Genomic DNA, 12,098 nt, shown 5'->3' with positions numbered 1-12,098 from the left:
CTAACAATTTAAACAGACTCGTCTACAAATAGTATTTGCAAAGCAATGTTATTTAAAGCCAATGCTTGTCATTCAATACCTCCTAACCAGCCTGCATACACGGGTTGACAATTACAGTTATCTGATCACAGCTACACTAAAATGGTCAAAATTATTTCGTGATATAACTTTTGAATGACTGACAAGTAATTCCAGGATATAAAGTTGAACTCTAGCTGTATTTTAATTAGCAGTGTTGGATTATATAATCCACTACCTGCATTGTGCAGCACACCAACACATACACACACACACAAAAAAGTCAGAACAAGAGTAGCTTTTTACTGTTTTTATTGTTGCTGGAGGCTCTAATACAATATGAATCATAAGCTTTACAAAATAAAAACAAACAAAAATACAACTGAAGATTCCCCTCCAAGATGGAAACAGTCAAAGGTTTCCACCGGGACACAAACGAAATCTGTGACCCCCAACAAAGACTTAGTGGGTGAGGAGAGAGAGAGACGAGTAAACAGAACAGAGGTGGAGGTGAAGTGTCATGTTAGACAGGGTGCCGGGGGCCGGGGTTCATATCGTGGGTGTAATTAATCACCCCGTAATTATAACAGTTCATCCCCAAGTTTGATGAGTCAATAATTTCACTCACTGCATGCCCATGCTCCCACACAGGCTCACATGCACAGGGACAGAGTGGAATACAGAGGAAAACCCTTAACCCACAGGACGAAGGCCGCCGTCGTGTTCTTACCGTTTACATTGCCCAGAATAATGTCAGGTATATTAAGACAGTAATAAATTCCTACAAATATATCACGAGGGTATTGTAGACAAAAATAGATGTAACGTATAAATTTGACGTCCATAATACAGCCCCGTCAAGCCCACACCCCCCACAGCAAGGTCTGGGTCCTCGTCACAGAGGAAGAGCAGGGCCAAGACGGCTTGTTTGAAACCGATCGAGGACACGTCAGATGTGAGAACATCAGGGATTATTACTACAATGACCCTCACACTGTAAGATTAGCATTAACCGTGGTAATACTATAATCATATCCATAACATGGGAGAGAAGAGACAGAGAGAAGGGTGGAGAGAGACAGCAGGAGCATGAGTGAATGGCTTCATGGCAGATGAGATGCACGTAAAACAAAACCTGACAGAGAACAGAAAAAAAAAATAAAAAGCTAAGCATTTTCTCCTTTTTTGTTTTTTCCACAAATAAACAAAGAGTGCAGCACTGAAACAGGCATGGAGGGAGAGGTGTAGAGAAACAGAAAAGATGAGGAGAGAGAGAGAGAGAGAGAGAGAGAGAGAGAGAGAGAGAGAGAGAGAGAGAGAGAGAGAGAGAGAGAGAGAGAGAGCGAGAGTGAGAGAGAGAGACAGAGAGAGAAGAAAAACAACGGTGGCATCTCTATTGCTTGTGCTTGCGTTTGATTGCAACCAGCAGGTCAGATCGAAACGCGTCGTGCTGTGCCTTATCGTCCAGACATTGAACACTCCTGTGGGGGTGGAGGGGCACAAAAAGAGGACAAACATTAGTGTGTTTCAGATCCAATATGATCGGTGAGAGTTTAAGTCAGAAACACAACCTTTGGTAGTGTCAGACACAACAATCATCCTATTCTGTGTGCGAAAGACGTGAGTTATCACACAGTGAGAGTAAACACGCCGCTCACATGCCACACAAACCAAACCAACATCTAGTACTTGCCATGCAGTTACATCCAGTGCTCTACCTGCCTACAGTGTCTCTGAGCAGCAGCATCTATGTGGATCAGATTAAACGAGGAATGCATTCTAAATTCATCAAAATAATTCACTATTGTTTGCTTTAATTTAGGGGCAGAAGTGGCTCAAAACTGAGAAAACACTCGTCACAAATTTCTGTTATTGTTATTTCAATGCTGCACACACACACACACACACACACACACACACACACACACACACACACACACACACACACACACACACACACACACACACACACACACACACACTCACACACACACACTTTTCTCCTTCCAGAGGACATGGCCAGAATAAACACATTCTGGAAAACCTTATTTGGGCAACAAACTGCAAAACATCAGAGGTGGTGGCTGCTTTGAATAATCTGACATGATCAGTGTGTTCCTCCCTCACAGATAGACCCGAAGGTAAACAAAACCTGCACAACATGCCTGCACAGCTGGTCAGTCTTCAACACGCCGAGGAAAACGCAAGTGTGTTCATATAATCCACTCACACACGAAAAGACAGAAGGAATGGACATGTTTGTTGGTCAAATGCAAACATCCATGTTCTTTAAATGTAGCAAAAGATCGAAATCTAACAGCTCTCTAACAAGAAATGTCTTTCCTAAAAAGTATTTAATCATTTCTTAAAAGTCCAATAATTCAAATAAGGCATGTGTTTCTAAACTAATATTTGGAATGACTATAAACTTTCTATTTTACAGAGACATCATCTCCATCCAACAAAAAGGCAAAAGCTCCAGCCAATAAATAATAATTGTATGATATGAGCCATTCTGAACTATTTTATCAATGCAGTTTAGGATTTTGGATCAGGCATGTTAAATCAAAGCATGAATGAAATATCCCTGAATCACACACATTCAATTGAAGGCAGGCTGTTAGAGAATCTAAATCATTCATGTCATTTCAATTCTTCCAACTTGCATGAGTAAAATGAGTAAAAATTTCAAGAAAACATCAAAAGGCACCATCCCATAAACACGTTTCATGAAAAAACAAACACCGAACGGTTCGAGTCTCGTGAAGGTTTCTCTTATTATTTAAACTTTCCGTCCTTGAAGTAAGTTCAACACACAAACACACGTCTTCATGCCAGGATGTACCTCTGACCCTAATCAATGAAGATCTGACGCTGGGTGAGGACCTGCGACAGCTCCTTTTGGAGCTGCCGGTACTTTTGGTTATCAGGCAAAGACTCAATAGATCTGGAGGGGGGGGATGAAGAGGAGAGGACAGAAGATTTGACAGGAGGCCAAAGAGGAGGCAGAGTGGTTGTAGGAATGTGGGGGGTAACAATTTAAAAAAACAAATAGGGTGGATATAAAGAGGATGTAGAAAGCAGGAGCTGCAGGTGACAAGAATACAGAAAAAAACGCAACTGAATGTCAGACAAGAAAAGACAAAATTAATAAAGAGGTAATAAAGACTTGATTAGGTAACAAGAGGGAGACAGAAAAACACGGTCTCTGCTCTCAGTAGGACACAAAGGAGTTCCAGTGGACCCCCCCTGGCTGGACCTGCTGTGAAAGGAGAGAAGGTCCAACGCTCTAACAGTTCATGTGACGTTACCTTAGACCGTTGACGATGTCCTTGGTTTTGCCAAAGTAGATATCATTGAGAGTGGAGCGAATCTTGTTCTCCATATCCTGGAATGAGAATCAAGACAAATTTAATGTTTGCAGCAAATTTCCTGCTTCTAGCCTCCGTTTGTCAGTGAGTCATCATGTTGGTTTGTGACACGGTGATCATCTGCAGTATTAGGACACTGGCAAAGAGTCACTTTTCACTAGTGGGAAACTCTGGATTACAGGTATTACAAATTGGAAAAGGAAGTGAACAGACCATAGTCTCCATCAAACAGTCATCAAAACAGTTTCATCAGGGCTTGCCTGACAAACTGGCACCAGAATGCATTTAACTCTAGTTATAGTAGAAGTAATGTTGTTGCAGATGTTCAATAATCACCAAATTTCTGATCAGATCTCCCTGAGGGTGTAAATACTAACCCTACAAATCCAAACGCCTGTGCAGCTCCATTAATGACAAATAACGGTGTTTCTAAACAATGTATCTCAAAAAATAAAAAAAGATCACATGTAATTTAAATTTATAATGCTGAGTGAAATATTGAACAAATCGGTAAAAGAGATTAAACGATACTGACTTCAACAAGGCGGCCGATGGTGCCGATGTGAGGGGGAGCCTCTCCGACTGTGTCGTCTTTTTCCGTCTGTGAGATGAAAAACCAAACTCATTCACGGGTGACTACAGATTGGCCAGACGAGCAGCAGCAGTTTGTTGTTTGGTGTCGACACCATACCTGTCTCGTAAGGCTGCCGCCCAGATTCATGGTGCCGGAGTCGGCCTTTGTTGTCTGGAGCCACAGCATGACGGTGGAGGTGAGTTTGTAGTGAGCAGTGCGGCCGTTGGACTTTTCCTACTCACAAAGATACACAACAAACATGAAGTCAGGACGGGTGTTAAAAATCACCGACCAACAACATGCACAGGTTTTTTTTAATTATCAGGTTTCACAGACCTGCTAGATTAAAAAAAAAAAAACTTGTCTTGCCTTGTAGTACAAAGTCACAGAAAAACATTTTCACCATGTTGCATAAAAATATTATCTTTGGTTTTTAAGAGAGGTGGTAAAATTATAAAGGTGGTATAAAATTAAAAGAGATAAAATAACTCAAGACAAATCCTGATTAAATAAAAGCCACGTACGGATATTAAATATTTTTGCAATGAACTATTATTCCCTTATAGTGCATTATGTTTGGTGACTTGTACCTGCACATAATCTCTGTTGTAAGTGTGGATGAAACCAACATAAAAGCACAAAAATAAAGTTCAAATGTCAACTGGTTCTCACCTGCACCTCCACCACATGGATGGAGTCCCAGCACCCTTTGATTTTCTTGGATCCATCTCCAGCCTTCTTGATGAGAATAACTCCAGCAAAGCCATGATCCAAGTCCCACAGGTACACAGAAGACACGCCGCCCTCAAAGTAACTACAACACACGTATCAGAGGTCAGCAGAGGCTGAGCAGTAACGGACCGTTAAAAGCTTCGCTGCACTCACAGGTCTCTGTACTGGTCAAAGGCGTTGTTGGCTTCCACCTCCAGTTTCCTCAGTCGAGATGAAGGCATGGCGCCATCTTCAATGGGGGGATCATACTTATTACTCCACGGAGATCTAATGGATCAGAGAGAACAACATAGCCGGGTTCATCCGTCTGTTCTAGAAATCGGCTTCAATCAGCAAAAATCAAAACATGAAGGACATTCATAGAAAATGTTGCACTGGCTAACACCTGGACACAACTGAAAATAAAGGTGAGTGCAGAAAGGCAGGAGAATTATTCCTGTGATTACTTGAACAAATGTCTTCCAGCGTGTCGGCTATGTTTACTCCTCTGTGTGGGTTGTTTTTTATTTCTATATTTGATTTCACTTTCTATTCAATATTCTATTCAGTTCTATTCAGCTAATTTGAATAATCATTGTCCACAGAAACTGATCATAATGAAGCCAGTGTTCTTTTCCAATGAGCTCTATCACATCAACCCTCAAGGCGGGGCTGTTGCCCCTTGTTATTCCGTATGAATGCCATAAAAACGTATTGAGGGTTGTTGTTGTTGCCTCTCTGAGCTGGCACCGAAGGCAGTAACTATTTTGATTCACTACCTACACAAAAACAGCTTGCATGTGACCTGGAGGAGTAACCATCATAATGTAATGCTTTTCAGGGGAGGTAAATGGAGTTTCTGCCAAGTTCTGCTCATATGTAAAACATCAAGCTGCTGTGTTACATGACACCTCCTTCACTTGTGGAATGCTAACATGCTATGTGAAAACCCCACACAGGAGTGGTGTTGGTTTGTTCAGTGTAAATTAACAAAGGCAGAACAGAGAAAGGTTTTCACTGCTGTTCAAAGCGATCTGGTAGAAATGTGTCATGAATGAAGCTCAGTTACAAACTGGACCTGTAGGAGTCGCCGTCTCGGTTGTAATCACACAGCAAATAGTCCTTCCCCACCACCTTATCCCGGGCAATCTTCAGTGGCTGGTCCACAGAGGAGAGGAGGTCCTCACACAGACTGGGCACCTGGACACACACAGACAGAAAACCCAAATAGATGAAGATTTGTTTCTAAAGCACATATAGTTCACTGAGACCACAGGGAGCAACCTCTGCAAAACTTCACACATGTGAAACTGAATATTGTCATGATGAAGTTAATCTAGACTTGAGGAACTTCACCTTTCTTTCAACTTGTACTTTCCGGAAGAGATACCACCTTAAAAGAGGAGTCATTGCAAAAAAAAAAAGAACCCCCTCACTTCATCATCTGGTTTGAAAAAGATTACCTTAAAAATGTCTTTCACTGAGAGAATAAGAAGTATGTACGCCCGTCTTGAGTATTTCCGCACTATAAGGCGCACCTTCAATGAATGGTCATTTTAAAAAACATTTTCACATATAATGTGCACTGGATTATAAGGAGCCAGTCGGTTTTTGAGAGAATTAAAGGCTTTTAGGTGCGCATTATAGTGTGAAAAATACTCTAATCCAACAACAGACGCTAAAGAAAAAAGAGGCCCAGTTTTCCTCGACATCCTTGGACATGCACACACCTGGCAGCTCAGAGTGGGCCAGATGAGGGAAGGAGGGGGGGTGAGGCGCACAAAGAGTTTGGAAGGAGAAAACAAGGAGTACAGGGAGGAGGGAAAAACTAGAAGGAAAGAATTGATTTCAGGTGATTCTGACTTGCCAGGGAAAGTTTAAGCGGAAATGGTGAAGCTAAAAAAAAAAGCCTGACAGACGAGTTGACTGACAGCTGTTATAATAATCACTAACAACCAGACACAATGAAATGAGTGAGGAGAGAGCAGACGCCCTGGGGAGGGAAGTTAAAGGTGGGGGGAGGAGGCAGAAGAGCAGCTGGGGGTCCGGCTACCCACAAATCAGGAGGGGTGGAAACATTTATAAAGTGTGATTTGATTTGTGTCTGGTTTTATTTGTCAATCACCTGCTTCAGCTTTGTTAAAAGAACTAGCAATTCAAAAATAAGCTTTTCTTAAACAGAAACGTCTGAGAAAGAAACCATTTTAAAATTCACCGGTAGTAATTTAAACTATTCACGTGTTGACTAATATAACCACGTCATACTGAACAGCTTAGCTACTCTGATGACAGTGACATTCTACTGTTGACAGGCTCCTATTGGATGGAACAACAAACAGTTACACAAACAAAACCAGAGATGAACAACACATTCGGTCAAAAATAATGACAAGCAACAGAAAATATCCCCTCTCTAGTTAGATTTTGGGATTCAACCACAACTGGAAAACTCCTGAGCAACAGAACTTTAATGTGATTTACAGTCCCAGCTCCTACCAGGCTGTTGAGTTATCTATAAAATCTATGTGGCCATACTACGAGAGGACTGGCAATTCTGGAATCAACAAACCAGAATGGAATTTTATTTACATGCATTCAAGTCATACATTCAAACATAAGTAAATGATTCCTGATGTTGTTTATTGACAGACATATTTTCGGGCTGTTTGCTTTAACACAGATCTGGTTTCTTGTGGGCTTTAATCTCAGTGTTAGACCTGTAGATACCAGCAGAACGCTGGGAAGCTAAACAAGAGCTAACATTCAACTCACACCGATTTGATGTAGAAACTTGAAACCTCCAGTACACAGAGATAACTCACTTCTCAGTGAAGCTGGACACATCCACTTTTAAGCTTTTTTATTTGAAACAAGGTTATGTGTGACGAAACCATAGAACAGGAAAATTATTCACAGCAAAGAATGTTTACATGACAAAAAGGACTCACCAGGTCAATGAGGTCACTGAGGTTCTTCTCAATCTGCTGAGGAGGCAGACGCCTCATCAGGTCCAGGGCACAGTCCAGCTGCCTGTCACTCTGAGGGGGAAACACACACACACACACACACACACACACACACACAACAGTACATTATTATACATTATTATAATGTTTATAATCGAAGCTACACACAATGTAGAATTAGAATGAAACAGTGATAATGGTGACTGAGCAGCTACAACATCTCAGACAGACTTTAGTACCAGATAATAGAAAGTTGTCTGTGCGGCAGCAGGACTGCTATACTGTAATATGTATTTTCTGTAATGAAATTTTAAATAAAACATTATCTCTTAATGGTTCTAAATTAAACAAATACAACAGACAACTGACGCTTTAAATGATTTAGAAACCTGAGATCAAATACACACATAAAACTTCTCAAGGACTTCATGTCGCTAATCATTATTTAATATGCTCTGCCAAGCATGTGCTCATGAAATGCCCTAAAAATAGACATCTATCAGTTGTATGTCTACACCCTACACAACGAACAAGTTCTGTTGACACAAGACACACACAGAACCAATAAATACTGTAGGTCTCAGATTGAAACTGGCCTCGAAAGACTCCCGTTAGTCATTCCAAAACATTTTTGACTTGTGGGAAAACGACACCAAGCAAAAGGAATAACCATCCATGCCGTTCAACATGTTTAAAGAACACACCCCTTCACACAACTTTGCAGGTAAAACAAATATTGCTAAGAACAACAATTTCATTAATTAACATGACGATAAGCCTGAATTATGCAAGACATCAAAATTTATTTCATATTTAGAAAGAATCTCGGCTGAAAACAGACGGTTGAATGAGCATCAACACATAGCATTTAATATTAACACTTCGGCACTGACTTTTTCCACATCATAGCCACAGGGAACATCCTTATCACAGGATAATTGTATAACCTGAGGGGATTTTCTACTCCCACAATCTAATAACTGAACCTCTTGTCTATAATACCGATGGCTGACAAGCTTACAGGAACTTCATTAATGTACCGATACTGAGAAACAGACACCATGATTGTTCTGTTACAAGTTCCTATCCAGACACACGACTCTAGAGTGGGGGTCTCCACGGGGTTTGTTTCATATTGGGATTAAAATGAGGCACTAACGTCTGTTAGTCAGATCAAGTAGTTTTCTTCCAAAGTTATGCCGTTTTTGATACAGGTGGAGAAAGGTGAAAACGGAACTCCATTAAAGGTTCACCAGAGAGGATCTCTAAGTGACCAGTATCATCAAAAAAAAAATAGTTATGGTGAATATAACCTATTATAGTGTTTAAATATTACATTGCTTAAGGCAGATTTGGAGGAACTTTTTAGTTAGTGACAGCCCTGCTCTACTAATGAAGAGCTGATTCAGAAAGTGTAACTTTCAAACTTGAACTAGTTCACCTGTTTTAAAGCAGACTCACTAATAAATCAGCAGTGTCACTATATCATGAAGCACATGTTTGCAAGCAATGTATCATCAGTAAGTAGTATTTTTAAAAATGCAAAAATGTGGGCAGCTCGGTTTCCTCGTCACCAAACCAGCATGATCATAAAGGCTGCACAAGTCTCGTAGGAAGGTCTGACAACAGCTCTTGTGAATAACATTACACACAAATGTTCAACAGACTGAACAACACAGACAAGAAATAGTAATTAAACCCCAAATATTCAAACACTAAAACTGATCTTTAAAACTCACAAAACCCTTACTTTTAATCGATATTAACTATTAACTACTTCCATCTCGTTTTAGTGGTATTTATGGCAAATTAAGCCAAGACATAAATACAAAATTAAAATATTGCAAGTCATTTTCAAATTATCAGTGCTGTTCGTTTTTTTTGTTTTTTTTTAACCAACATTGAATCAATCTGAAAAAATAGTTAACAGATTGAATAATAATGAAAAAAACTGCTAATGGCAACATTTGCGGTTATATAGCATTTTGTGGTGTTATAAGATCTTAAGAAATTGCTAACAAACATCCCGCTAACTTCAGCCTGGGGTCTGATCTACAGTGTACTGTTGACTATTTTCCACACATCAGTGTGTGATTATGTCTCATAGAACCCTCTCTACTTCTTCAAAGTTTTAAAGTCACCATTTTCTATAACAAATGAAACTCAATTTATTATTACAGTATTAGGCAGTTATGATGTAATCAATCAATACACTCAATAACTAAATCAAATAGGTTTTGATGCATAAAAACATGTGTAAATAATGCACTACATAAGCGTCATTTGTCCTTTATTATAGGTATATAAATATGAAATAAAACAAAGAATAACTGTTTGAAGACAGGGAAGAAAAGAAATGTTAAGCATTTAAGTTGAAACAAACCTCAGAACTGCTGACATCACTCTACAACCAATGACCCCAAAGTCAATGAAGAGTCTCCTCAGTAAAGTACAGCTAACTGAACTCATTTCCTTTTATGGCTGCAGTTTAAGTTGTTTACTGAGGCTTGTTTAATTATGTTCTTAGTCATAAAAAATGTTCCATAATGTGGTGAATCTTGTCAGTAAACTAGTTTGTCAAGAAACAGGCTGAGTCTCTTATCTCTTGTGAAAATAAAATGAAATCAACGTTATTAATACCCACTCGGGAAATCATTTGTCCACATCCAGTGTATAACACACTCTGAAATTAAAATATTTAAATGTGCTTGCACAGTTTTAGGATTATTCAAATAAATGTTTAATAATCTTGTTCTTTTAGTAGTAAACAAAATTTAAATTTAGAGCTTATTCATAATGACAACTGTGGAAGACAGAACACACGGATTGCATAGGATAATCTACACCAATGGTGTTTTCTCTTAAATATGAGCTCCTCCTGCTCTTCAATGTGAGCAGAAAGGAGGAGTAGGAGGGGAGGAGAGACCAGCCTCGACATGAAACACTGGGAATGCGAAGAAGTAGGCTGGTAATTCTCTGTCAAGACACAAAACCTGTTTCCTAAGTTACCCTAATGAAGGAACAATTGCTCAAACATTTTTCTTCGGCGAACCATCAGATCATTCATTAAGTTTATGATTTGTTAAAAAAAAAAACCCCATACAAGCACTTGGAGTACTTTTATCATTGCGGCTATAACTATAGGGGATGAAGCCCAGGTAAAAAATTTTTATACCTTGACATGATTGGAATGCAAACAGAAAAGGCTTTATGAAGTACAAATAAAAATGTAAAATATTTTGCAATGTTGCATATTCAAACCTGACTGGAAAAGGGATACACTAACATTGATAAAAAAAAATATCAATGTCTTGCAATCATATCACAATCACCATCAATAAAATAGCTCTATTTTTCCACTACTACATTAGTTTTTTGAGTTATCTATTCAATCTGCCTCCCAGTAAGGTGTCAACAAAACCATCTGCCTTGGCTTATCAGTGAAATAACTTCATAAACCCAACGGTAAACTTGTCCAGCTGGAAGTTAATCAAAGGATGAGGGCATGTTATGAAATAGGGAACCCTCCTTTTATAAACATTTCACTTCAGAGTGACCCAGAACTCTAAGCCATGTCTCCCATACATCTCCCCACCTCCGAGCTGCTTACTGCCTGTTTTAAGAGCTCTCTCAGCTGATGGATCAGACGCTCCATCAGACACCTGCGCTCCTTGACTGTGTTTACCAACGCTCCTGTCTCTGTGTAAACACTGGCTCAGACCAACAACCCTAGGGGTCAGGGGAAAGCGATGAGGCTGAGCCAGCAGGATGGATGAGGTGAGGCTGAGGACAGCGGGCGACTGTGGAGAAAAACCAGCTGTACATCCCAACTCTAGCATAAGACAATTTAGATCATGGGGAACACACTTGGGATCAGTGTGAGCACACTAAGTAGTTCTGAATTATGCTACATATTACGTTACAGCTAGAAGATAGGTCAAAAACACAAATCAATAAGAATTAGCTGCTGGTAGGATCGATAAGAGAAGTTAGAGATGAAAAATTTTCGCTGTGGGAGTTTCAAGTCATCAAACTCGCAAGGCAAGGAAAACTGTCAAGGAAGGAGGCTGACAGTTTGTCATGGTCAGGAATAGGAGGAGCGAGCAGTCTTATTTTAGCTCCAGGCAACCCGGCGCTGGACTATTTTAGCGAGTGCATGTGTGAAGTGCACAACTGAAGGATCCCTTATGTGTGTTATATCAGGACTCCCCAGGAAAACTATTCACCAACTTGTGTCAAATCCAAAACATCCTGTGCTAACTTTAAGCCTACAGGGCAACTAGCTTGTCTTCTAGCTAGCTATTAGCTGAACATTGAATAAATAGCTACTTTCTTGGAATGGAGATAATTGATTTGTATCCAGCACAAAGACGTTTTGCACAAATTATAACACAGATATGAACTGTGACTCATGGACTTGGATCCTTTGCTGCTGCTCTCGGGTTACCGTCCAGCTGG

The 12,098-nt window shown here is 39.9% G+C and overlaps 1 protein-coding gene across 2 annotated transcripts in view; it reads right to left on the bottom strand.

Moving 5' to 3' along the window:
- Positions 1-313: 313 nt before the first annotated feature.
- The window catches only part of capzb (capping actin protein of muscle Z-line subunit beta), a 12,108-nt gene continuing 323 nt past the window's right edge, over positions 314-12,098 (bottom strand). The window contains exons 2-10 of one of the 2 annotated variants that reach the window (XM_068314651.1): positions 7,623-7,712; positions 5,753-5,874; positions 4,849-4,962; positions 4,636-4,777; positions 4,081-4,197; positions 3,925-3,990; positions 3,330-3,406; positions 2,864-2,965; positions 314-1,499 (exon numbers count right to left, since the gene is read on the bottom strand). In XM_068314651.1, coding sequence (XP_068170752.1) covers positions 2,872-2,965; positions 3,330-3,406; positions 3,925-3,990; positions 4,081-4,197; positions 4,636-4,777; positions 4,849-4,962; positions 5,753-5,874; positions 7,623-7,712 — 822 coding nt within the window. In that variant the 3' untranslated portion in view covers positions 314-1,499; positions 2,864-2,871. The remainder of the gene's footprint in view (positions 1,500-2,863; positions 2,966-3,329; positions 3,407-3,924; positions 3,991-4,080; positions 4,198-4,635; positions 4,778-4,848; positions 4,963-5,752; positions 5,875-7,622; positions 7,713-12,098) is intronic. The other variant, XM_068314652.1, reaches the window with a different exon arrangement.

This window comes from Antennarius striatus, chromosome 5 (genome assembly GCF_040054535.1).
Source record: "Antennarius striatus isolate MH-2024 chromosome 5, ASM4005453v1, whole genome shotgun sequence".
In the NCBI taxonomy this organism is placed as follows: Eukaryota; Metazoa; Chordata; class Actinopteri; order Lophiiformes; family Antennariidae; genus Antennarius; species Antennarius striatus.
This window is presented reverse-complemented; position numbering and strand designations above follow the sequence as displayed.